Consider the following 27,803-nt stretch of genomic DNA (forward strand, 5'->3'; position numbering starts at 1 on the left):
GCAAATACAAAGCCTGGATTTCAGCAGCATTGTGAAGGCCTACAGGAAATAATTCTGAGCATTAACTGGGATCAGGGAAATGTGCTAGCCCACTCCTACAGAACACTGTGAGAGTGTGTAGATTTTTTTTATGGGTGCGGTGATGAAACACAGGAAAGCAACAGGGAGTGGATACCCTTTCAGCCTGAGAAGAGTAGCATGTTATTTTTTCCAGATATGGACACAGGGAGCCACTATGCAGGACCAAAACGTGACCATTAAGCCTCCAATGGCTTTGGTGAGTGGTCGGAGGGTTGGTGTTGTTTTTGGTTGCCATGTATTTTAAATCATACTGAATTGGAAGTATTTGAAAACCACTGGCTGCGGAGTGATCATCCATCATTTCTTCTGTCTTGTGTCTTAAGTCTGTCGGAGAGCAGGCCTCTGAGCAGTTCCTGGACTGCGTGCGGAGACGCTGAAGTGAAGTGAAGTGGCGAAACTGGACATGTGAAAATGGGAAAGCTCAGCTGTCAGGTCTGAGAGCCTGCCCCCCAGACTCACTCCCATGCTGAGAGCTGTAAGCGAGGGAATAGTGGTTAAATATAGCTTTGCAGAGCTGCACAGCCTTCAAGTTCTCACTGCGAGAGAACAATCAGTGAGTGGGCGCACACACAGGGTACAGTGGACTCCAGGGCAAAGCTGCATCTTTTATTAAGCTGAAGAGCGTCTGTTGTTGGAATTGAAACGAGTTCTTGGTTTTTCTCAAAGGACACACTGTTGCACTACCTCCTCTGCATTCTGTCTGTTCTGGGCAGCTAGTGTGACTTCCTCTGACTCTTGCACAGTCTCTTCACAGTCGCTCTCACAGACAGAGATAAGGTCTCTCTGCTACCCTCCCAGCTGCTTTCTGACTCTTCGGTTAGCTCATGGCTTGAAAGGGGAGAGAGAGTGAGAGTAAAAGAGAGAGAGAGAGAGCAAGAGAGTGAATGTGTTTAGACACCTGCTTCACTCACTGTGTGTAACATTACATTACCTTTGTGTCTTTACTTGTTGGACTAGAAAGAGAGTGAGACAAGGAACTGTTCTTCTTTTGGCTTTTGATGTTTCTGCTCGGTCTGATGGAATGCTAATGAGAAGAGATTGGCAACCAGTTCATTAAGGAACTTCTTAATGCTCATAGTGGGACCATAGTGGGTAAGTGTGCCAAGATGAATGTTCTTCTTACTGTTTTAGCTTTGATGAATATTGAATGATGAATATTTTGCTGCTGTCCAATGAAAAACCTGTATCTCCATTTTGGACCATTTTCAGTTTTTACCATAATTTGAACCTTGAAGCTGCTGTGAACACTTTGTAAATATTTCTGAATGAATTGAGCAATAGAGATGCTCTAAATTATTTGGGAACATTTTACTTACATTAACAATTTTCTATTCTCCTGTATGGTCAAACATTTTGGAGATATTGTTTTTAATTGAACAGTGACAAATTATTTTTTTCTCATGGGTAAATTAAAGATGTTAATAAAATAGTGATTATATACCTTAAGATCAGTCAAGTTTTACTGTCAGATTTACTGTTAATATTTAGCAAAATCATTGCCATAAATATACAACACCCAAATGACCAAAAATCTTCAATCAAATTTTGAGTGGAAGGAAGGCATGTCACAATAATGATATATAATATAATGTATTTTACAACTTCAATAACCTTTGCTGACCTAAATATGTCCTATTTTTTTCTAAAGCAAGGAGATCCTGTTAAAATGAATGAGCTAGTATGTCACTTTGTTTTAAAACAGTGGTTTAATTTGATGTTTAGTTTATTTATGATATGTAAACACTTTAATATTTCCAATACAGTTTCTAGTACAGCTTTATTGCTCTTTAAAAGTATATTTCATGCTGCATATTTTATGTTATATTATATTAGTGTTATAAAATATCAGTGGCATAAAAAGGTCTTAAAATGGCAATAATATTACAAATGTAGCAATAAATTCTGTCACAAAATATTATCTAAAAATCATTTATCATTTACGTTTTTGTCTCTATCTTTCCCTCTTTATATTTTTATATCCGCACTTCTAGCTATCTTTCTTTATCACTTTAAGAGTGCCTACATCACCTCTATGAGCCTCATGAACAATGAATGCCTCGCTAGTGAGATCATTGCTCTGTTTTGACTGCACGAGTGTGACGACATGAAAGATAGCATTCAGAAATGCTCAACGGCTCCTTCCCCATGGAGAATACAAACCGGTAAAAATACAGAATCAAGGTGTGAGCCTTTCTCACACAAGCATCTCTGGTTTCACTAAAGTGCTGATAATCCAATCTCACCAAAACCCAACACAAACCCAGCACAAAGTGTATAATGTGCAAATAAAGGCAGGTTGCTTCTAAGTCTATCCCAGTGTTAGAGATTAAATTACCAAAACCATGGTCATATGCCCTTGCCCATGGTGCTCACACCAGTTGCTGCATCTCCCTGACTGTCTTTACGATCTACAGGCTTGACTGTAAAACCGTTAGCCCTTTGACACTGTATCCAGAGGAGGGGGCTCTGGGAAGTGGGGCATTGAGGAGGGCTTGGGCAGCAGGGCTGATACTCAAGCTCAGCGCCTGTGTGGTGCCAGAAAGCATACAATAGCAGCTCCCTAAGGCCTGATCTTACCCAGCAACAGTTGTCACTGACACATATGGTTCATATGAAGCTGCCTACACTTTTTAAGCTGAGCTATAGAACTGTGCTGTGGTACTGTGCTGGCTTTCAAAAGATTTGCTGTAGTTTACACTACATTTATTGTACCAGCTAGACAATCTTTTATACCAGCTACACAATCTTTCATTTACAAAGTCCCGCAAAAGTAAATATCCCAAATTTATCTGCGCTTTGTCTGTAATCACCTGAGTAATGCACAAGCTTAAGCTTAAGCATTACTCTGTGCATTACAGGAAACACTTTTCACCCAAAATAACAGATAGCAGGAATTTAGCAATAGTGCTTTTCTGGTGTATCAACCCTATTAATCAGTGAGTTCCTGCAAACTTTTTCCCGCACTTCCAGGTGACCTTTGTTCTCCGCTGCCTGATACGAAACAGCAGACCTTACTTCCCTGCCAAGAAAATGACACCAGAGAAGTTACTCAGCTTTTTCACATTGATCGAGCTGTTATAGAGACTGTTAACCCCCTAAAGGGAGACTCAGAGACATTGGCAATTTGTCTTTTTTCTGTCTCTCTCTGCTTTCCTCCCACATTCTTGAGGTGAACTGACCATAGTAATGCCTCTGGAGACTGACGGGGAGAAATTGGGACCGGACCAGTGTTTAGTCAGGAATGTCACTACTTGAATTTACGTATTTTTCTATTTGTTGAGACCCATAGGAAGAGAAATCACACTGAGCGTAATGAATGAGAGCAGTGTATAATGGAGATCAGTGTTATAAAATGGCAGTGAAGATGGATTGCTCTCTGAACAAAGGATTGGAGATCACTGTTGTAATGCATGAATTGATGTTAAGTGACATTTTCAGTCATGTACAATAGGTATACACCAATATGGAGGACTGTGGTCCAATGTCAATACTCAGGTGACTTAATATTTAATGAACATTAAAAGACTTTTGTGAGGTTACAAATCCAGTAAAATGAATAAAATGCATACATTTTGCCACAGTAGTCCACTGTCACCTACATATTCAATTATATTTAACAATATTGTGTAGTAGAAAAATACATATTAGATATACTGGAAAATCTAAACATTTACTGAAAACAAGGTTTTTGTAATAGAATAATAGAATACAGTTATCATTGTGCATCTGAATAAATCCCGAATGCTGCCGCAGCCCCATAATGTATTTATTATTAATGGTCCCATTCATCAGTCATGTCAATTAAGGACTCTGACCTGAGATTCAGGAATGCCAGTATTTTAATTTCAGTTAATACTTGTTACCCAATAATACCTTATTAAAAAGCAAGAATAATTATTCTCAGAACACCAGTGTTCATTTTTCTGAAAATAGATTACTAGGCCTAGTGTAATCTTTTAATCTTTAAATGATCTTAATTCATAATGGTGCATAGTCCAGTGATATGCTTATCCCTGTTTGGGAAATAAAACATAATAATTAATAATTGCTTAAATAAAGTGTAATTACTTTGGTAACTCATATTGTATTAATATACAACAATTTAAGGCAGTCTAAACAGAATATCAGCCTGATTCTAACTTATTGAAATGAACAAATATAGAAAAAGAAAGGAACAAAACAAAAATAAACCATTTGATCTTTCTGCGTATGTACCAGGCTCAAGCATCATCTGTATCTGTAATTTTCTAGTGATTCCAGAAGATTTAGCTAAATAAGAGCTTTGTATACATCATTTGTGACAGAGATGTATAGCGCATTGACCTGTTAGTCTAACCTTCCTATTTTTGACTTTTTTTTTACTTTTGACATAATGTGAATTACGGGTAAGAATTAGAGCTGCACAATATATAGTTTCAGCATTGTTATCCCAAAATATGCATGTGCAATAGTCACACAGCAGGACTTGCAATGTCTTGTGTAATGTAAAATACAGTTTTGCTGCTTGATACAAAAGGGAAAAATTATAATTAATTAGTTAAACATAATATATATTACAAGTATAGTTTGTCTTAATCCAGTATTAAATACACAGGGCAATATTATTATCATAACATAATATGTTGGGTTGCTGACTACTGATAAAATCTGGTGTAAGTTCCTGTATTTTTAATACCGCAATTAATAACACTAAAAATATATACTTTTTTTCTAATATCATGCAGCCCTAGTGGGAATCAAAGGACATCTTACAATACAATATTTTCATGGTACATTGCCCAAGTTTACAATGATATCACAATACTGTGATGCTGCAATACTCAATAAATTGCAACAGTACAACAACTGTGTTAAAGATAAAATACACCTAAATACGCAAATACCAGAAATTACATATTTATTGGTGTCAATTTTACAGAATTTGACAACCAGTATAAAACAATGTGCAAACAACTGGATAGCTGAGCTTGCTCATGTTTATTTAACACACAATACCATAAATTATACCAGTTCTGCTGCTGTTAAAAATGTCTAAGTAGAAAAAATGTATAGAAAAATATATTAATGCAAAATATATTCAATATCATTACTTGATGCCACGTAATGTTAGTGTATCACAAACTAAAATTATATGATATATTGCCTTATCAATACCCAGTATTGTGAGAATGGTAGTTGTTCTTTACTTTGTGTCAAAAGTTCATGATGAATAATAAGAGATTCATAGAAAAGTTTTCTTTGACTTCCATTGAAAGCTTGGAAATTTAAAGCTGTCATTTCGGAGATACAAAGGTTTTTGGTGTTATTTTGATTGCTTTGGTTGGTTGATGTTTTGAACTCTAGAGTGATCTAAAAGTGATCTTTCTGGACTGGAAACGTTTAAAGTTGACTGACCTGCTCCTTTCAGGTCTGCTTTTCCCAGGTGTCACTTGCGGTTGCTATTAATACTACAACCTGAACTTTAGTGCTTTTTTTAATCCTGCCCCCCTTCAAACATCCTTTTAAAGCACCACATGATGATGTCACGTAACCAGAGAAGTATAAATGGTATGGTTTTATTTTACGAGTGACATACTCTGTTCTGCTTTCTCAGGAGTTTAAGGAAGCTGGGTTGCAGTGCAGGCGTTTGGCAGAGTATCTTGGCACAGAATGTTAGGTAATGTCGAGGACTGTATTATAATATAATTAATAGAACAGTATGTTGGTATGTGAGTCATTAAGTAGATGCAGAGTTAAAATTAGCTTTTGGGAATTCAGGATCGTCGTAACAAAACAACATGGATGGCATGACTCAGTTCCTGCACCACAGTGATGTGGTATGTGTTTTTGATAGAAAAGCTTGCAGGCTGGTGCATATGGTGATACTCAGGGGGCAAAACTGTGTTGTATTTTGCAGGCTGCATCTGAGGGCTATATTTACGAGCTCAGAGGAGGATACTACAGGTTGAAACCCAGTATGAAAACTGTTACTCTGCACGGGGTGGACGTGTCAGCGTAAGAGTTACAGATGTCTGATATAAATAGAAGCAAGCTGTTACATACAGTAATACCAGCTGTACAGGGTCCAAACTGGTCATACAGTTATAAATCAGACTGACAGAATACTGAATTTAAGGAATATATCAACATGAGCATGTCACAAAAATGACACAACCCAGCACTATGTGAGACGGGAGTGGACAGAATTCGCGTATGATCAATGGACTTGAAAAAACGTATTATGGAACATGAAGCTGGTCGTTATGTTATGACTTGATTGGTGTATATTTGCAGCCCACTGCTGCTTAATTATTGAATTTTATGAAACATCTTTGTATGAAATCTCAATAACAAATCACTGCAGAGGGATTTTTGGAGAAAGATAGGGAGGAGAGAGGAAAGAAGAGAAAATAAATAGTGATACATGTATTAAGGAAGAAATGGCCAGTTATGTACAAAAACTAAATTTGATTGAACTCCTTCAGTGTCTTCTATCCTAAAATCAGTGTGAAATAAAGATTCCACAAAGAGGACAATTGTACCATTACCCTACCAAAACAGCAGGTAGATTAAGCTAGTTAGTCAATATAATTAGTGCATTTAATGGTGTTAGATTCTGTAGAGAACAGCAAATAAATGTGTATTTATATTTAAATGGAATTTATGGAGCATTTTTAAGACCATGAGGGCTATCAGCTATTAATGACTTCAGCTGTTGAAATCCAACACTGTATCATCAATGAATCAGTGTAACCGCACCCCCCACGCTCACTTTTGTCTCGTCCAAAAAGCACTGAATCTATAGGTCTATAGATTACACATTACATACCTTAACGAGAGAAGGAGTTAAAACAGCTAATGTACTCTGGTCACAGACATCACATTCTGCCATGTGCCAAAACTGTGCCATTGCCAATTCTCCAAGCCCTTCTTTAGACACATTGAGGTCACCATGTGACAAGTCCACTGAAATCTTTCATATCTTCAGTGGCAGCACGGGAATGTGGAATTTGGACAGCTGCTGGCACCAGCAGGGTCTTTTACTTATCTTCAAGAGCTGACTTCAGATGCCAAATTAAGCCTACAGCATTGCCAGCTGCAAGCTCAGGAATCCCCCGAGGAGCATAAACACCAGATGTAACACCTCTCATCTGAAGATCAATATTGCTCCAATACAATGTGTTAATGTTTTAAAATTACAAAGGCAACATGGCTGTTATGAAACCTCACCACAGTAGGTTTACCTTTTTAGTTTGGGCTACATGTTTCATGTAAATATATTTTAAAAGCAGTTGGCATATGATGGTGTTTAATTTGGCCTTATTGAAAGTTACCCTAACCCCACAGAAAACTGCTTGACCTGTGGGATATGCCTTGTGGATGTGATTTCTAGGGCAGGGCAGGGCAATAACACAAGGCCATGTGCTAGTGAAGCACATGGGGAGGAAACCAAAACAGGGAGAGAAGCAGGACAAGGACAGGCGGACTAAAAAAAAGAAAAACAGACATGGGCTAAGGTTTGACAATAGATAATTCATTTATTCACATTGCCTATCCATGAGCCTTCTGATCCATGAGCCTTCTGTCCAACCTCACTAACAAGATAACACATCACAACTTATACAAGCATAGGCATTTCCTAAGCCTTTTCCTGAAGTAACACGTCATAATCAGTTTCCATACTTCTATTTTATCCAATCTTTTTACATTTATTATATTGTTTGACCTTTCTGTCATCTAAGACCACCATAGCATTGCACTTCCCAGCCACCCAAATCAAATTGTTTGGATACAGTCATGTATCTTATAGATGAGAAAAATGTATGGATTTCATTTGGCTGCAGGTTTTGCTGTGCAGAGGAAAGGACTAAGTAAACTCTAAAAGACAGACATCATAATTTTAACCCAGTAATCTTGTGGCTTTTAAAACTCAAGTAGAGAATTATCACACAACCCAGAAACCATGCACATTTTTAAGGCCCAGACTGGCTTATTCTGCCCTCAGACACATCTATACAAATACTGTTATTGGCAATATTGGACCAATATGATCTGCATGTTTTTACTGACATTTCTTCTCCAATAAGCATATGTGTGGAGAACAGCTAGACCTGGACTTCAGTTATATTAAACTATAGAGTATTATTTATTCCCTAGTTTGATTTTTTGAGACCTTCTGGTCTTTCATAATAGAGTTCATTGAGGGTGTTTCTGAAGGCTACATTATGCTATAGGAAGAAGAATCCCACTATTTTCTTGAAACTTGAGTCCAGTAATTTTATGACGAGCCAACTCTACTCAAACCCATATTCTGGACAAGGCAAAGCGAATGATGGATTGCATCTCTCATGTTCTCTGCTGTAGTTAAGCTCAAAGTCGGCATGTTCAGACTGTTTCGGATGACTGGAAGCTGCGAAAAGAAAGGATCCCATTAAACTTGTTTTTATATATATATATGATCATGAGAAATTGTGCTTTTACAGTGACCATTTACTGGAGTAGTTCTCATCCAGAGCATGTTGGCGCCTTTAAACATAGGCTTGCTTGTCAACTCGTTGTCTTAACCTTGGAGGATGGTTTGGATATTTAATACACCCTCTTTGAGTAAACACCAGTGGTATTTTCAGCCTTGTCTGGCCAGTTTCCACTGGACAATAGATAGTAACACATACCTCAGTGGATGAATTAGAGTGACCGAAGAAAATTACAACAGCATTCCATCAGGCTTCCTCAGGTCACTCTTAGCACGTTCTTCTAAGTGATATTTTTAAATGCACAGCATATTGGGTCTTTGGTTGCCAGAGCTTGTCTCTTTTGAAGCAAAGGAGATGTTTGATTCTGGGAAAAGGAAGCAAGTTTTGAATTTTGGAGTGTTTGTGGCAGATATTTGTGGTGAATGGACTATGTTATTTATGCTGTTTTCGAGAATGAGAATGCCCAGGCCAAGTAAGTTTCTTTGACTTGTAACCATAGTGGAATCCTTGAGATGCTAAGAAATGAACCTGAAGCGTTCAAGTAATTATTTGAGTTTAGTTACTAAAGAACCCTTAAAGACACATTTTTAATGGTATGGATGACAGACAATGCATCTTCACACACACATATAACTGAGGTGTTATCTTGTAAGTAAGGTTAAACACTGGCCAGCACTGCATTAAACACAGGCATGATTATGTACTGAAAATCACTGCATACAGTCAGGAGCACTTTCAGACATTATTGTCTTTAAACACAGGTTGCCATGCAACTGACAAATGCAAGTTAAAGCTGTATCATGCAAAAGAGAAGCCATATATCAACACCACTCAGAAATGCCACAGTCATTTTTATACCTGGCCATATGAGTGAGTTGTAAATTGATCATATTGCTGCAGTTTTTTCTATTCGTACCACTACCACAGTTGTTCTTTTAACAAAGTGTCCAATCTTTTTATTGTCCTATAATTTACAAAGGCCAACACAAGGAAGACAAAGTCAACATCTAAGGCAAGGACAATAACTCTTACAGCAGCTGTCCATTTTTGCTTATATGTCTAATCTAACTATAGCCACTGTAACACAACTGGGATAACATGAAGAGAGCTACAGATGGCGTATTGGTATGTGGTTTATATTAGCAGAAAATTTCAAATCACTATTGCAAAAAAAGAAAGAAAGAATCTGATAAAATCCCATAACAAATCTAACCCAACACAACACTGCATGGTATCATGTTATCTGTTTGTAGAATGTGTTCCTTCTACTTTTGCTCATGCTCATCATAAGTGATGTATTCACTGTATTCACAGCCATGTGCAGACATTTAAACATTTCTCCAAACATTTGTGGGTGGTCATCAGCTACATTTAGCATCGTCGTAATAATCTTTCATCAGTGACAGATGTTCCTCTGTGGTTCTTCTGGAATGGTGGCACCACATCAGGATAAAGAGATCATTACAAGCAGTTCAAAGAGCTGAAACATGTCACCTTTTGGCAACCATTGCTCAAATGCTTGTACCTGCTAGCTGACATCTGGAACATTTTTCTGAGACTACCAGAGATTAGAAAAGAAGGATAAAATGCCATTCTAGTCCTTTTTTTATCAGTTCATTCAAAGAAAGACATAGGCAAAGGTCTGTTATTTAGATACAGCAAGTGTTTTATCTCTTTAGTTTACAAGTAAGGCAAGCATTTGGTAGTCATGAAGGATACTCACTTAAGTAATGTTTCTTTGTGATTGTACTTAAGTATTATTTTGGGAGATTATTTGAAATTCTTAAACTATATAATAGCAAGCTACATTACCAGGATTCAAACCGGCGATCTCCTGATCATAGTGGCAGCGCTTAGCCAATTGGACCACTTGGAGCCATGTTTTTTAAAGTTTATTTAAGTCACACTTATTGGGTGCTGTACAGTACCGGTACTTTAAAAATGTTCCTAGATGTCTAACAATATTTTTTAAGCACAATTTGTTTTGTCAATGCAATCTATTTAAATTCTACTATATTCTCAAGAGGACATCCTGGGCTTTCTAGTGAAGCCTCAGGTCTCAGGTGTAGGGATGTGGCCAACAGAGCACAGGTACAGCCATCACAGTTTGGCAAGAAGAGGGGCAAATGATAAATAACAATGCTAATGACCAATACCAATGCTAAATGATGCATAACAATGCAAATACATCTTTATGTAAGGACAGTAACAACCAGTACTTCAAATTGTTATTGGATTCGTTTTGAGTGACATTGGATGTATACAGCATGTAACTTTCCATAAAGTTAAATAAAGAACCCATACACATTTGTAGTCTGTTTTAGGACATCGTCTCACAACACAGCTTCAGTGTGCTGCTACTGATTTTAAGTAGCAAAGCCATACGTCATATTTGGCCACATTTCAGCTTTCGGTCTCCAGCTAAGAACAGTACTCTTCTGCTAACAAAGTCTGACCCATTTCCAGCTGACAGAGACTGTAAACCTCTGAAAGTCAAGAGCTTTTGTTTGATCTTTCTGCAGAAATGAACTGGTGTAAACATGACTCAGAGGTGACAGTCTACATGACTTTACTGCCTCCTATTTAAAACAAATTAGTGCATGCTGTGATGCAGTTTCTGAGTTGTAAAGGATACTCTGTCATCGTCAACTTCCTTTATTCACTTAACCTATCAAAAGTGCTGAGAGAGGCTTGTAACAAGGGACAACATGAGCTGTATGAGATGAGCCAGCAGTATTACTTGTCCTTACTGGACTCTGACTCAGAGGGGTATTTATGGTTGAGCATAACTCATCCCAAAATATTTGAGATATCAATACCATTCCAACTTTAGATTGTTTGGTCTGATTGCGTGATGCGTGCTTGTATACAGCTTTTTAATATGATTCATGGTTTTATGGATCTAAAATCAGTTCTTTTTTTTTAAGGATGAATGGGCAAAAATCCAAACATGTGCATGTTCTATACATTGTACATTTCCTCAACCAATACAGACATTTCAAATGTACTTTAAATTGCATTTGTTTTTTCGTCTATTCATTTTCTTTTCATCCTTTGTTACACCAATTAATTTTTGCTCTACCAAACCCCAGCCTTCCTCTATCTGACATCCTGTTCAGATGTGCAACAATTTTGCGTTATTCTTTTCACATTTCATCTTTTTATATGTAGGGTAATATTGTGGAATATCTTATTGTTTAAGGTTCATTTATGTATTTTATGTTTCAATTTTTATGGCCAGGACAAAACTGCCAACAAACTTGGCAAACGTTTTCAATTTAGTTATTTTGTAATTTTTTAATTACAGAGACAACATGAGGTCCAAAAGCAACGGAGTGGAAAGTACCACCAATGGGGTTCTGGTCGTCCCCCAATCAATACATGAAATTAGTGAAGAGGAGGAGGGTGAGGAGAAACTGCTGTCTACTGAGAAGAATATCAAAGCCAAAGTTCAACAGAAGGAAGATGAGCAGAAACTCCAGTCAGAAACTGATAACTTCATGAAGAAAGATGACCAAAGATTAGGCCTGAAGGATCTGTCCAAAGATGACCTTCTAAAAATGCTGGGTATTATGGAGGGGGAGATTCAGGTAAGGTCTGGTATGTTTCAACATATGCTCATAAATTGGTTAATAATTAAATAAAGAAACAAACAAATATATGTGCATGTCCCTCTCAGGCCTTGATGACTTGATGTATCTTTGAAACTCTCCTATAGTTTCAGAATTTGTCTTCTCTACATATTTTCTTAAAACAAGTTCTCCATACTGTTCTACCAGTTCTGGGGATTTGGTTGTCTGACCAACACAACACCTAATGGTGTGATATCTACTATGCTTAGTTCCCACAGCAGGTAAAAGAGGTTCAAATCCAATTTTTTTATCATATGTGACGCAGATATGGCTATCATGGTGATTATGTTATTGACTATTGTCAAGTTATGGACAAATCCATTTTATATAAAAAACATTGTGTGTAGTTATGGAGGTGAGCCAATTTATGTGAATGAGCCAGAATGTCAACATGGTTTGTTTGATTATTTGATTTTATTATGTATAATTTATTTAACATTTTCTATTCAAATTTCAAAGTCTCAGTGTCTGATATGTAACATAATATCTTGATCAAAAAGTCCATTGCTCTGTAAAAAGTAATGTGCAAATGCATTATTACTATCATAAGACTGCATTGTCATTATATCAGTGGCATGACACAATAATATAGTTTATTGCAATTATTCCTGGTACAATATTGTCCAAAATAATGGTTATCATGACAAGCCTAGGCACAGGCTTTTTGGCCCACCTTCATATGTGTTAATACCTGTTGTGATTTACACACTATATAAAGCAGTGTTACTGTGTCTAAACAACCAGATCGGAATTCATGCGTCTTGCAATTTTGCCTTATCCTCCTAGAAAGTTTTTCTAATTGCACGTTGAGGAGAACGGTAAGTAGATGACAGCAGATGAGGCATTGCTGTTTTTAGCTTGCTCATCAGTTAAGCAGTCAGAACTGTTGATGAATGGCTGATATTGGTCACAGATGCTAGACATTTGTATATGACATATGTACATCTGAGCAATTATTATTGACTGCCAGTGTACCGTAATATGTATACATAACACCTATAATATGTTTAAGGTATACATACATTCTGTAGGTTAAGCAGACCTAATACTGTATACACACTATAAAGTTAAGGGCAATATAATACTTTCTATAATCTTTCGTATGACCTTTAGATATTGATATACGTGCAGCTTGATAAGCTGAAATGTTTTATCTTGATACTAATGGTCCACATTCTTATTTTCTTGACAACTGACATGCTGGCAGGGTTTCTTCATATCACTGACAAGCCTCTCATTACAAGGATTGATTGTGTGTTTAGGACAGGGTAAGAACTCTCAGTTTGAGAGCACTGGGCTCCAGTCTGGACCTTCTCTCGGCCGCTCGGGCTCCAGGCCGAGTCAGCGTTTTGGCTCTTTGTCAGCTTGCTTGCCCTCAGGTCGTGACAGAGAGCCATTAACACCTCATCACACTATAGCTTCCCTGTGGATCTAACCTTTATTATTGCAGAGAGGGAATGAGAACAGAGTGTGAACACAGCAAATCAGCCAGAACCACTCACTCCTCGGACTCGTACTCTTAAAGCAGGAAACACAGGGAATGATGACAGTGGGTCGATGACAGTGAACTGATGTATGATCTCTTAGCATTTGCTTCAGACAGCTATTGCTAATGCTTTCTTAACCTTCTGTGACATGCTGTTGCCCTCGGCAACAAAGTCGTTTTCTACTTATTAGACCAGCCTTCTTATTTTGACCATGTTTTTCTTAAAATAATGCCACAAGACATGTCTCTGTCCAGTAAAATGAGAAGTCGAAAGGTCTTTAGATTTCACCTGAGGGTGGAGCAATTCTTTTAGGAACCAAGGCCACAATAAATGCAATTAATACAACTTACCAGCAATTAACAACATTCAAAAAAAGAAAAGATAATTGCCCCCTTATAGATTTCTTCAATCTCAAAAATAACCTGAGTAATTAACAAAAAAGCAGTTTTTAAATGATGAAAAAATTGCTAATTGCTCCCCAGTAATTATCACACTTGAATTTCAGTTGCCACAACCAGGCCTGATTACTTCCAGACTATTAGAATCAAGAAATACCCTAATTAGATCCTGTCTGACAACATAAATTAGGCTAAAGGATTCTAAAAGCAACACATTGACATCTGTCAGTCTAGATTATTCACAAATGAAGAAAACACAAAACAGTGGTTTACCTTCCCAGGAGTGACCGGCATACCAAAATTACTTCAAAAGGGCATGGACCACTCATCCAGGAGGTCACAAAAAAACCCATATCTACAGTTAAAAAAACAGTAGGCCTAATAAACTGCAGGCCTCACTTGGTCAGGGTTAATGATTTAATAATAAGAAAGAGACTGAGTAAAAAAGGTATCCGTGGGAGGGTTCCAAGGGGAAAACATCTGACCAAAAAAAAACAGCAAGGCCCGTCTTACATTTGCCAACAAACATCTTGATGATCCCCAGGACTTTGGGAACATATTCAGTGAGCGGACGGAAAAAAGTTGGAAGTTTTTGGAAGGCGTGTGTCCTGTTACATCTGGCTTACAATCAACACAGCATTACAATTAGCACAGCATTTCAGAAAAAGAACATACTGAACAAACTCAAACATGGTGGTGGTAGTGTAATGATCTGGGTCTTACCTTGAAGTCTGTATGAAAATAAAGCAAAAACAAAAGAAATCTGTAGGGGGCAAATACTTTTTTTATAGCACTGTATTTCACTTTACTTGTTTAAAATGAAATACCTTAAAACATTTACTTCTTAAAGTATAATCCTAATCTTAATCCTGGAGTATTTTTTCTTTCAGAGGAGCAACCCCATCTAAAATCTTGTTTAGTCTAAAACTAGACGTAATCCTTGTGTGGGAAACTAGCTCTATAACTTCCTCTTTTACAAGACATTTCAGGGACATTTGGCTCCATCTAGTGTTACCTAAAGTAGTGTTTTTTTTTGTTTTCTTCACTGCAGTGACTGAACTGATACAAGATTATGTTCATTAGAACTGCTCCTAGCTTCTAACCCTGGTCCTGGACTACTCCTGTCCAGCACATTCGAGTGTTTCCCTTTTTCTAAAACACCAATATATACTTAGGAATGGCTTATTTGTACTAGACACATTATATTAGGTATATTAAAGCAGCAAAACTATTCAAACAGTTTGTATAGGAATGGCAGGACCAATATTGGGAACAACTCATCAAGTACAACACTTGCTTTCTTCTTTGTATTAGGATGTGCAGTAATAACTGTAACCGTTGTGTTCCACACTCATTTCTCAGGCTCGGGAGGATGTGATACGGCTGCTAAGGTCTGCACTTAGTCGTCCAGAGGTCCTGGAGTCTCGATATGGCTCAGCGGGGCCCGCAAGACCCCTGCAGGCCCTACAGAGAGATGGCCTGCTCATTAACAACCAAGCGCACCGGGATGACGTGTATGAAAAGCCAATGGTTGAGGTATTGCATATTATTCTATATATTTTCCATACACATCCATAATCCATACACAGTATTATATGCCTAAATTCAACAATACACACTATACAAAGTTAAGATCTTTCATAATTGCTAATACAAGATTTGTGTACTTAATTAGTAACTAATTTCTGCAACAAAAGTAGTTCAGCATTGATGATTCCAGTGATTCCAGCAATGCAATGTGTACATTGCACTGTTGTGCATGTATGTCAAGTGTTCTGTATATTAATGTACAGTGTATTGTGTTCTTCATATGTCATTCAGCTGGACAGGCTTCAGGATAAGCACAGGGAGACATATCGGCGCATGCTGGAGCAGCTGCTGCTGGCTGAGAAATGCCATCGGCGTACTGTTCATGAGCTAGACACTGAGAAACGCAAGCATATTGACTACATGAACAAGAGCGATGACTTTACCAACCTTCTGGAGCAAGAGAGAGAAAGGTACGAACTGTGGTGGTCAGATATTGCTGATCAAATAAGCTGACTTAATCTCTTAAAATCCCATCAATAGTACACCCTAAAGCTAATTCTATAACTGCAGTGACTACAGTGCAAATGAGGTGACCTATTTCTATGGTGGTGTGTCCAGTCTTATTCACATAGGGCCAATGTGGCTGTAGGTTTTCATTTCTGCCAAGCAGAAACATCATCATGATTGGGCACCCCTTTACTAAGGTATAGATTAGGGCTGTGTAATGGTAAGATCTTGGTCATACATAAAGTATTTTAAAGGTGTTCTGATTGAACATATTGCGATTTTTTATACTGTCATAGTATAAAAACATATCATCATAAAATCTAAAAAAATCTGCATAAAATCTGAGTAAAAGAAAGGGTTACATTTAATGCTATCAATGGGACTTGATCACAATGCTACCTAGCATTTAGTTTAAATGCATAATGCACATATTTATATTTTATATTATTATTTTTAAGAATGTGTACAGTATTGAAAAATATAATATTGATTTACTTCAACCCAGCTAGCATTCTTTGGTTAGTAGAATGTTTTTAAATGATTTTTACAGCTTATCTAATTTTTGGATTTCTTTGAATGTTTCTATTTAACATTTTTTGTACCATCACTGCAACGACACTTGTGTAATTTTTTTTTTTGGTGAGGGGGGTGTTACTTTTAACATATCCATAATTTTTGCTTTAGGAACATTATGTGAGAAATGTTCTAATAATATTGTAATGCAAGCCATTATTATGTCACATTTTCAGAACCTTCCTGGAACATTATTTAAAAAAAAATGTTCTTATACCATTCTCTGTTATATGCTCTGTTTTCTTACACTGCCAGTATAGAAGTGTATGATAAAAGTTTGAATGAAATTGGCCGGAAAGCTGTATGTTGTTCTCTGAACAACTCATACATACTCAGTATTAGACAGGTGGTGTTAATGTTATGACTAATAAGTGTATATTGGCATTTTCTATATAGAATTGGAAACAGCAGTGACACACTTAGATATCTGAAACACTCACTGCTCAATGTCATTGCTTCCTGCTTTTTCTGCTTTAAAGAGTCAGAAGAGTGAGGTCAGTAGTACAGTGTAGTTCTGGTGTATGTGATAAATATGATGATCAAAGATAAGATTGTTTACAGTCCAGTGTATCTCTGATCATCAAACCCGTGCACCACATGTCCAAAGCAATGGGTTCATTGCAATGGACACAATGAACACAAAGAGACCAGCAGGATGTGGAGACAAGTGTGAGCAGCATATGTTACATACAGGAAGCCCGAGCAGAATAGAGTGTAAACTTCAAAGGGTGTCAGGAGAGTCAGACAGAGGCCCTGCTAGGTTCAGTGTGGTCACGCAGCAGTCATGAAGCCAGTGTGTGAGTGCTGACTGCAAGCAAATAAGTAGTTTAACTACTCCAATGACCAAGAATGCAAAGCATGGCCTTGGCCTAGCCTGATCACTTCACCACAGAACTGTCCGGAGGAGAAGGATCAAACACATATATCATATACTAAAGGTGAAAGGAGTATTGGCTCTTTCACATAAACCACAAATACATATTCAGATACTGTAAATTTCATCTTTTCCTGGTTAACTCCATTTGTTTGTCCATTTTTCCACATGACCTTCCAAGTCCTGCTGAATTTATGACCAGTGCAGGCCTCATGTTAAGCAGTTGGACCCAGACAAATCTGAGTAGATGACAGACCTAGAGATGAAGACAGACGAGGGGTAATTTTGAAGAACCGCTATGCATTAGTCAACATCAGACTTGACCTACACACAGTACAACATTATAGCAAGAAGCTTTATACAAATATGTGTGTGTGGTTCGCAGTTTATTATCCCCTGACCTCTACTTAAACATTTTCATGCAGAAAGGAAATGTTTCAGTGGTATTGCCCCATTTCATCCCACTTTATTTTCCCACTGTGAATTAGTGAGGCATAAAATCTATTTTATACAAATTTTAAGCAAAAGTATCGACATATTTTGGGTCAAAACTAGTCCATGTTTAGCCTTTGGTTTATGTTAGCGTTAGCATTTTTTTGCCATAATATGACAAATTAGTTTTTAAGGCTGTGTGAACATGTCAAATCCAATCTTTCAATCAGATTTGAGTCGCTTTCATATGTGGTCCTAGATCGGACATGTACCCAATATGTACCCAATTTACAGGCATGTGACATGAATGCGAAGGATGCTACTTTTGAGCTGGGTTGGGTTCAGCATGGATTTACCCTCACTTACTCATTCCATCAACCACTTCTAGGATTCTCTAAAAAGTGGCAATAAAGCAAATCCACACATGCACCCTGCCTCATCAGCCTTCAACATCTCATTCATATTGGTAGTAGAATTCACATTTGAGAAGCATGACCTTTGAAAGTTAATGGGGACAGCAGTTTTTGGACATCATATCAGCCCACCATGCCAGGTGATATCCTGTGCCCTCACTGAACCACGATTATGAACCTTCTCCAGTAATGATACTTTTCACTAGTCCGTGGATCCTGTCACACACACCACCTGCATGTCTTACACAAACAAGCATCTGCCAACACTCACAGGAAGAACCTCAGAATAAGCACCAAAATACATGCAAATTAACACAAAATTCTACATTATAATGTGATGTGATTGATAGTATAATTTTACCAAGACCAGGATTTGCAGTCCCCTTTCAAAACACACTTTATCTAATCTAATATTTATTTAAGTGAATCAGGTGAGATGCTTGTGGAACTGAACAAATCCATAGAGCAAGGGGTGGGTAGTTCTGATACTGGACTGGGCAGAATTCCTGCACTTTTCCTGGTCAAACACAGCTGATTTATCTTACCTGTTAATTTCCAGGTTAATTAGGTCTGTTAGAGCATTAAACTGTGCTGTACTCCAGCTCCCATAGCCCACACCTTCTATAGAGGGACTTGAGTTCACAGTTGCGTTATTTCTGTTATTGTCGTGGATGACCCAGGCAGGGAGACAAGGAGACGGACGCAAGTGCAGGTAGGACGAAATAAATAATTTATTAAATAAATAACAAAGGTAAACAAAAGAAACAAGTAAACAAGAAATAAAGAAATAAACAAGAAACGGAGGTGAGATAAAACTAACAAACAAACAGGGAGGCTAATAAACAAGAAACTAAACAGAGCTAAGAACATAAACAAGGAATAAACAAGAAACTAGAAACTAACAAGGACAACCGAGGAAGAACCAAAACTAAACAGGGCAGGGATATAAACAAGGAAATACAACAAGAAGCTAAACTAGACAGAGGATAAATAAATTAAACAGGGCAAGGGCGTAAACAAGGGAAAATAACAGGGAACTAGAAATAAACAGATAAACACAAAGCAGGGAACAAAGGAGCACGGGAATAAACAAGAAACAAACGAGGAACAGAATAAATACTAAGCTAAACAAGGCAGGGATATATACAAGGAGAGAACAAGGAACTAAACACTAAGCAAGGGACTGGGGAAACGAGGAAGAAACAAGAAACTAGAAAACTAAACAAGAAATAAGCACGGAGCAAGAACTAGGGCTATGAAACAAAGACTAAACACGGAGAGACAAAACAACAGGGGTTAATGCAAAGACCAACGAGGGACAAGTGGCACAGGGGATCTATTTAAACAAACAGGAAACACCCTAGAATTGGAAACACCTGGGGAAGGGGCGGAGCTACAAATGAGAAACACGTGGTGGAAAACTACTGACAAGAGACACAGAGGAGCACAGGTCACATGGGAATAACACACAGGCACGAGGACAGACAGGAAACAGGGTCAGGACATGACAGTTATAGTTTATTCTTAATTTTATCAATTTTTCTGGCCAGTTACCCAATCTTTAACTAACAATACCCCCAAAAGTAGGTGGGTAAAGACTAGCATATGCCTCCCCTGATACATGTGAAGTTATCAACCTGAACTTTTCAAACTGATGCAGCATCTCTGAGTAGCCTTGAGGGGAGAGAGCTTCATCGATCCCTACAATGAGAGAGACCCAGGATTCAATCCCAGGCAATCCTCCAATCATAGTGGCAGCACCTTTTTCTGCTGGGCCACTCAGAGCCCTGGAGCATTTCTATTGGTTCACTAAATCCTGAAAAGGTTTAGATACAAATTACAGCTGCCAAATTTACATTATGACCAAAGTTAATAAAAACAGAGATACAAGGGTTTTGTGTGATAGCAATGTGTTTACAAATCAAAGACATAATAATATTTACCTATACTAATGCGTTGTTGCTGTATATAAGGCACTAGAATATAAAGGAAGTGTAGCCTATAATTATCTTCATAGTACAATATAAATATACACACTAACTTTCATCAGAGTGTTTCCCTCTCTCTTTCTCTCTCTCTTTCTCACACACACACACACACACACAAATACACACAGAGACATTTACTCACACTCACTCACACAAGGCAATATCTCTGTCAGTCATCATATGTGGGTGGAAAATATTTGCTTGTCTTCTACATTCACACCTGTTTTTCAAACCGCGTGAGAACAGCAGAGGTGAGAGAAGCATTAAACTCCACTGTAGCCTACAGTTTGTTTACCTATTTAATTCTTTTAAGCTGCTTAACAATAAAAAAGAGCAATTGCGAAAAAGGAAAATAAAGGAGATTAAATTTACAAGGTATCTTCTGCAGCTATTCATCAGTTTGGATAATTCTTAAGTTTTAGTTATTAATGATTCATTCATAATTAATTACATTTCCATGAAAAATCAGATAAATATTTGGATTTGCTTATAATTGCATTAGTTTTGGGGCAGTATTTTTTCTATATTGAATGAAACTTTGGGTAACATGGTTCCTGGAAGGAGTATTAAATTGTCCTGCCCACGGCAAGTTGTGTTCAAGGAAACTAGACAGCTAGTAGAAAAATGTTAGCAAAAAAGCTATAACAAGAAACTTAATCCACCTAAATAAATTCAATTGACTGATATTGTACAAGGGGTATTCCAAACATTTTTAAAGCCAAAGATAGACAGGTTCTAAGAAAACTGGTAAGAAACATATGTAAGTGTATGTAACAAATGAATGACAGAAGAGACACTGGCTCTATAAGCCCTATGTCATTAATATTTAAATAAAGTATTGTACTGGAGTTATAACCCCATCAACAGCTCCCCCTTTCCTATCTCCTTTTATTTATTAATTAATTAATTAATTTATTTATTGTTGTTCGTTTTTCATTTTTAGTTCCTTTCCTGTTATTAATAATATAAATTACTTATAAGTGACTTCACTGCCTGATTCATTCTGCAGGAACTCCTTACAGTAATTTTAGTTTTTAAATATCTCACTACCTTACATTTCATAGGCTAACATTTCATAGAGACAAGCAGCATCATCCCTATATATAGAGACAGTCTGAGCTCATAGGATCATTTTAATGTTTTCTTCATCCTTAAGTATAGAGTTGCTAAGCGAGTAGTAGTTACTGTGTATATTAATCACAGTACATGTGCTCTAAGGTCACTGTGCCATTCATAGTAGGCAGTGTGAACAGGAATATGGCCTCTAAGTGGATACACAGTGCAATTCTTATTTTTCCTGCCCCTGCAAATCACACTATGCAATTAGTAACTGAAACTGTTCCTTTACTAGTAAAATGCCTGGAGAGGAAATCTTTAAATAAATAAATAGTAAAAGACTAAAGTCCCACCTATCAGTGCACAGCTTCACAAGTCTGTGCCATATATGGGCAGCATTACATCATCAGCGGGTATGGTCCCAGGAAGCTTTTCACAAATTTCACCTATCGTTGTCGTGATAGCATGTGTGGAATGTGATGGGCAGTTTCCCCACAGAGTAATAAGCCTGGCTGGGGCATTCAAACCTAAATGCATGACAGTTCAATAAATGAGTAACACTGGAATTTCTTTGGGACATCAAAACTGCAGGGTAAGTCTTGACTTGACTTTCTGCCTTCAGAAATAAGACATACACTGTTATATTTTACAAAAACTGGTGAATTTCTATGTGAAAATTAATTTGTGCATTTTGTGTTTCATTGGATAAGTACATGCAAGCTTATTATAAGAATCATTGTCTTATGGAAGGACAATGTGAGAAACAGAGAATAGGGAAAACAGCCAAACTTGGCTGCTTAGTTAAACATTCACTTGCATTTTGGATTTTTGGTCACACTTCTAGCAGCAAGGGTGGAAACAGTGGAAGTGCTTTTGTTTGGCAAAACAGCCTACTGGTGCTAGTGGGGGTCTCTGGCTCATTCAAGTGTGAGAAGCATGCCTAAAACCAACACACACACACACATACACACAAACAGTAAGAAGAATTAAGAACTTCTCCAGAGTTTTACATTATAAATTGTGGTTTAAGACATTTACATTGTACTAGAGTGAGACAAACCAGAAAAGTAAAGTATTCATAGGGAATTAAATTGTACTGTGCACAAGGTGCAAGGTGGATGCTTCACAAACTGCAGTATTTTTAAAATATATGTATTAAAACATATATCTTTGTAAATGTTTGCATTTATCTAAATCAGTAGTTCTTAAACTGTGGCACACAAATCATCCCAAATGACCCCACAATTGAACCCTGTGGAACTCTGTAATTTCTGTATTATGATTAATAGCTGAATGTAATTGATCTTAGTTTTTAATGGGATGCAGTGTAAACATTGTAGTTGACTGCATTGTCTTGCACTCTTGTTATTTTCCTCTGTCACAAGCTGAGATACCTAAAAAAAGTATCAATAATTTGCATATTGCAAAAGTGGGCAAAGTTGGGTAATTTAAACATGGTGGACTATGGTTTAAATGTTTAAGAACCATCAATCTAAATGACTAATGACCTTATATGTTCTTTTTCTTCAGATTAAAACTGATACTGAAGCAAGAAAAGGCGTACCAAGTACGGAAAGAAAAGGAACACTCTAGACGACTGCAGAAAGTTCGCGGAGAGCTAGTCAAGTTAAAATCTTTTGCACTGATGCTGGTTGATGAGCAACAACTCCACTTGGAGCAGATTGACCAGCAAAGCCAGAAGATTCAGGAACTTCTCCAAAAAGTCCAGGAGAAAGAAAAGAAGCTGAGTGAAGTTGAGGCTAAAGCAAAAGAGGACAGCCAGAAACTTTTGAGCCTTGAGGTTGAGTTAGAAGTAAGGACATCTAAGTTTACACGGCAGCATGAAGAGATGACAACTAAATTGGCCAACCAAGAGACTCAACACAGGCAGTTGTGTCAGAAACACACAACACTGTCTCAGAAAATTGAGGAGCTGGAGGAGACAAATGCTGCTTTGCAGAAATCAGAAGTGGAGCTACAGGAGCTGCGGGACAAAATCAGCAAGGGGGAGTGTGGCAACTCCAACTTGGTGGCAGAGCTGGAGAACTTACGTAAGAGAGTTTTGGAGATGGAGGGCAAGGATGAAGAGATCACAAAAACTGAGAGTCAGTGCAGTGAGCTGAAGAAGAAACTCCAATCTGAGGAGAGCCACAACAAGGAGATAGGGTTGGAAGTGGAAAAACTACAAAAGAGAATGACAGAGCTGGAAAAGCTGGAAGTCGACTTCAGTATGGGCAGGACTGAATGTGCACAGCTGCAGAACGCTCTGGAGAAAGAAAAAAGCCTGACGAAAGAACTGGCAGATGAGCTGGTGGCTGTCAAAATTCGCATGAAAGAACTTGAATCATCTGAATTGAAACTGGAGAAAGCAGAGCTGGTTCTGAAGGAGGAGCTGATGAAGCTCAAGTCAGTAACAGTAATAATGGTTAATGAGCGCAAGAACATGGCAGAAAGGATTAGGTCTGAGGAGAATAAGAGAGAAGAGCTAGAACATTTGTTTAAGGCAGAACAGGAAAAGGTCATGGAGGTTACTGAAAGGTTAATAGAGGAAAGTAAAAAACTTCTGAAGCTGAAATCAGAGATGGAGTCAAAAATAACCAGCTTGGTCAAAGAGAAAGATGAGCTGAAGATCAAGCTTACAACTGAGGAAGAGAAATGTAAAGATTTGAGTTCAAAGGTTTGTGTTGTGAAACACATAAATGATAAGGTAAATGAAGAAGGAATGAAGGAATATGCAAACAAAGTGCTGAACAAAGATGTCGGGAGCCTTTTAAATGTAACCAGAAAGGATGAAATTAAAATAAGAGAACTGACTGTGGAAATTGAAAGGTTGAGAAATCGCCTAAAGCAGCTTGAGGTTGTTGAGGGAGATCTGATGAAGACAGAGGATGAGTATGATATGTTGGAGAAGAAGTTTAAAAGAGAGCAAGAAAAGGCTAATTCCCTCTCACAGCTAGTAGAGGAAATGAGGACTCAGATGGCTTTGAGTAGGGTAATAGAGAGGGAAGAGGCGATTAGTCAGGAGACAGAGTTACGGAGGCGGTACAAGTTAGAAGAAGCGAAAAACAAAGACCTGCAGGCAGATGTTCAAGCTCTGAAAGAAAAGATCCATGAGCTTATGAACAAGGAGGACCAGCTTTCACTGCTTCAGGTAGACTACTCTGTCCTACAACAAAGGTTTATTGAGGAAGAAGACAAGAAAAAGAGCATGAGCAACGAAGTCCTCAATCTTACCAAGGAATTGGAGATTACTAAACGTTATAGTCGTGCCCTGAGGCCAAGCAACAACGGAAGGAGGATGATGGATGTTCCAATGATGTCTACAGGAGTGCAGACTGATGCTGTTGAAAATGAAACAAATGAAGATGATGACACACCTGCTGTATTCATCAAGAAGTCTGTCCAAGAAGAGAATCACATCATGAGCAGCCTTCGACAGAGAAGCCTAAAGAAGCCTGGTGAAAGGCCACCAGTCCGTGACCTCTACCCTTCAGCAGCTAGTGATCTTACTATGAAGAAATCCTGGATTCCATGGATGAGAAAGAAGGACAGCCATACCCAGAGTGCTTCAGAAAAATCTGTGCATATAAATGGAGAGACAGTCCATTCTGAGATTAAAATGACCCAAAAGCAAGGCCAACCCCTACACATTCGAGTGACTTCTGACCACCAGACTAATAAAGCAACCCTTCAGATTAGCAGCTCTGCTGCAGAGAACATCTTCAGTGGTTCTATAGTCACACCCTCTCAGGGTATTCAGAAGCCACGAATAACAATCATTCCATCCACGGCTGTTTCGCCAAATGAGAAAGCCAGAGACCCTAGATGTCCAGAGAGATCCAAATCTCCAATGACCATCACAACTGTCTCAAGAGCTAAGTGTCCCGAGAGTGTTAAAACCCCCTCCATTGACAGACCTACGTCGCCCAAATCCCCTATGTCAGTTAGCACCTCCGCGCTGCCAGATATCTCCACCTCCCCCGAGCCTCAGGAAATGATCACAGGCAGGGCTGTATTTAAAGTGACTCCTGAGAAAAGAATGGTGCCCACACCCATTAAAAAGTGTAGCCCAAATGCTAACATCATCACCACAGATGACAATAAGATTCACATTCACTTAGGCACACAGTTTAGAAAGCCCTGCGAAAACAACACCTCCATGGTCACCGTCAGACCTGTCACTGTAGCAGCAGCCGAGAGTAAAGAACTTTCTACAGGCACTGTGCTACGCTCACCACGCCAAGGAATCATCAGTAAAACCACAGCAAGCAAAGTTACAAGTAGCCTCACTATCACACAGGTCACCACAGCACCAGCCAGACCAACGCTTTCTGTGGTAAGTAATCAGCTGAAACATTTACTCAGAGGACACTAACAATACTTTTGTTTAAAATCTGCCAAAGACTGAATGTACCCAGTTATTTTAACAGCTCTATGATGTCTGCATAAAAGATATGTGCTTTTTTGCCCATTTAGAACCCTGTGATTTGGCCTAGATTGGTATCAGTAATATTTATGTAGAACCAAGATGCTAAAGGAAATCTTAACATTAATTTGGTTCCTTGCTGGACATAAATATCCAAATTAGATTAAGTCTTTAATTGGCATAATGCCAATAATTTACTTAAATAAATATGTAAAATATATAACAAGCTTTAGTGTCATTCATTGAAAAACAGCGTGCAGTCCAACACTGATGTAAATATATAAAAAATGCTGCACATTAATTGCATTCACGTTTTTTTTCTTTGTTTTCTGTCAACAGCAGCCTGTTGTAGATCCCCAAACACCCCGATCCGGGCTCACACGCATTCCTATGTCCCGTGGGATGAAAACGGGTAAGGCTGTATTAGGAGCACTGGGTATCACCACTGGTGTGAAGATGGAGTCAAAAGCAGAGAGCCAGTCAATGCGGATTGAGGTGAAGAAAGCGTCTACAGGCAGTGCCACTCTCCAGAGTGGTGGAAAAGGCTGAAGGCAGAATGTATGAAATGAAAATAGCCAGGCCCTTCATGATGGAATCAGCCAGTGAAGAAGAAGATACCTCCTTTACTTTTGATGGCTGATGGAATGTTCCTTTTCTAAATGAAAGCAGAACAGTTCATAGTAATTGAATGCACAGTGTATGTGCAATTGTAAATACACATATTTGTTGCTATTGCTGTGTTTTTCTCTTTTTTTTAAAGAATCATCTTATATGAAAAGACAATAGTTTTTGGCAATCAATGTGGATTATACTCAGTAACTATAAGAGGATCGATACTGAAACTTCTGATACCTATAATTATTATTTCTGAGTATTGTTTCTTGCAAGAAAATATGATTTTTATTTTTTTTGGCAGTGAACTGAATCACTGAATGTGTCTTTTCACCATTTGCTTCTCATATAAGCACATATAAAAGAGTGAATAGTCTTATTTGGAATTATTTCACTCAACTAAACAGCTCGGCTTTGTGGTGGTTTATACAAAACTAATGCAAATGTTTCAAATACAGTTACTTCTTATATAATACTTCATTTATTATCTCCACCTATTGACAGAATGTGAATTTGACAGTTGTTTTTAACTGTATCAAATTGAATAATGATGAATGGACCAATAAAAATTCTTTAAAATTATGTAAAAATAAAATATTTTACATTGACTGCCAATAAGTGCATTTTCTATGTTTTTATTGCTTTTCAGCAGTAGTTGTTTGATATAACGGCGGAGATAGTAAGTAGAATCTGCATAAACCAGCTCTGTACAAATCACGAGGCACAACATAGTGAGGTTAAACAGGTAAAGACTAAGGAAGTATGAAATCCGCATTGTATATTTTATAAATAAAATGTTACCAACAATAAATGTTTTTAGATAAAACCACATGAATGATTAATCCAACAAATTAAAGTGTTTTAGATCATAGCTAGGGGCAGCTTTTTTATAGTACCTGTTGGATCCAGTTTAATTGGATTGTGTAATACAGTATATGTACAATTAATACTATACATTAATACAATACAAAATGTAAAACCTGATTTACTCTAAAATACATTGTATTAATTATTATGAACAACGATTAAAAAAATCTATAGACACAGGCTTTAATTTTTTTCTTGTTTAGCTGTGCTAATCTATGGCAGTACCAATATTTAAACAATAATACACCTGAGGTTTGTGCTATAATGTGTAATATTGGCACTGCTCTGTAGTGGTCGTTGGCACGATGCTGCTGTCCGAGGATAGTAAATCAACACAGCAGGTCCAATACTACACATTATAGCACAAACCACAGTTCCATTATCAGCATTTATTGAAAGAATTTGAGTTAAAGAGGATGAGAAAATCTGTTGGTTATAAACAAAAAAAATATAGTTCCATTGCTGCTCTGTTTG

The 27,803-nt window shown here is 37.7% G+C and overlaps 1 protein-coding gene across 3 annotated transcripts; it reads left to right on the forward strand.

The window, feature by feature from the left end:
* On the forward strand, positions 1 to 27,076 carry LOC103045476 (filamin-A-interacting protein 1). Of its 3 annotated transcripts, XM_022672933.2 has the most exons (7): positions 1 to 277; positions 405 to 1,173; positions 11,842 to 12,124; positions 15,414 to 15,587; positions 15,873 to 16,051; positions 22,955 to 25,760; positions 26,190 to 27,074. In XM_022672933.2, exons 3-7 carry the CDS (start codon positions 11,849 to 11,851, stop codon positions 26,397 to 26,399), a joined length of 3,645 nt encoding a protein of 1,214 aa, XP_022528654.2. In that variant the 5' UTR covers positions 1 to 277; positions 405 to 1,173; positions 11,842 to 11,848; the 3' UTR covers positions 26,400 to 27,074. The 3 variants fall into 3 exon arrangements, with proteins under 3 accessions (XP_022528654.2, XP_007253878.3, XP_049319499.1); XM_007253816.4 differs by lacking the exon at positions 1 to 277 and having other exon boundaries at positions 279 to 1,173; XM_049463542.1 differs by lacking the exons at positions 1 to 277; positions 405 to 1,173 and having other exon boundaries at positions 11,845 to 12,124; positions 26,190 to 27,076.
* The last annotated feature ends 727 nt before the right edge of the window (positions 27,077 to 27,803 follow it).

Source organism: Astyanax mexicanus, chromosome 14, assembly GCF_023375975.1.
Source record: "Astyanax mexicanus isolate ESR-SI-001 chromosome 14, AstMex3_surface, whole genome shotgun sequence".
NCBI classification, from domain to species: domain Eukaryota; kingdom Metazoa; phylum Chordata; class Actinopteri; order Characiformes; family Acestrorhamphidae; genus Astyanax; species Astyanax mexicanus.

What these genes read in the sequence shown, in the direction of transcription:
- LOC103045476 (XM_022672933.2), top strand. Translation starts at nt 11,849, where the DNA reads ATGAGGTCCAAAAGCAACGGAGTGGAAAGTACCACCAATGGGGTTCTG. An exon ending in ATGAAAAGCCAATGGTTGAG is followed by an intron (nt 15,588 to 15,872) that starts GTATTGCATATT and finishes TATGTCATTCAG; the next exon opens with CTGGACAGGCTTCAGGATAA. An exon ending in CTGGAGCAAGAGAGAGAAAG is followed by an intron (nt 16,052 to 22,954) that starts GTACGAACTGTG and finishes CTTTTTCTTCAG; the next exon opens with ATTAAAACTGATACTGAAGC.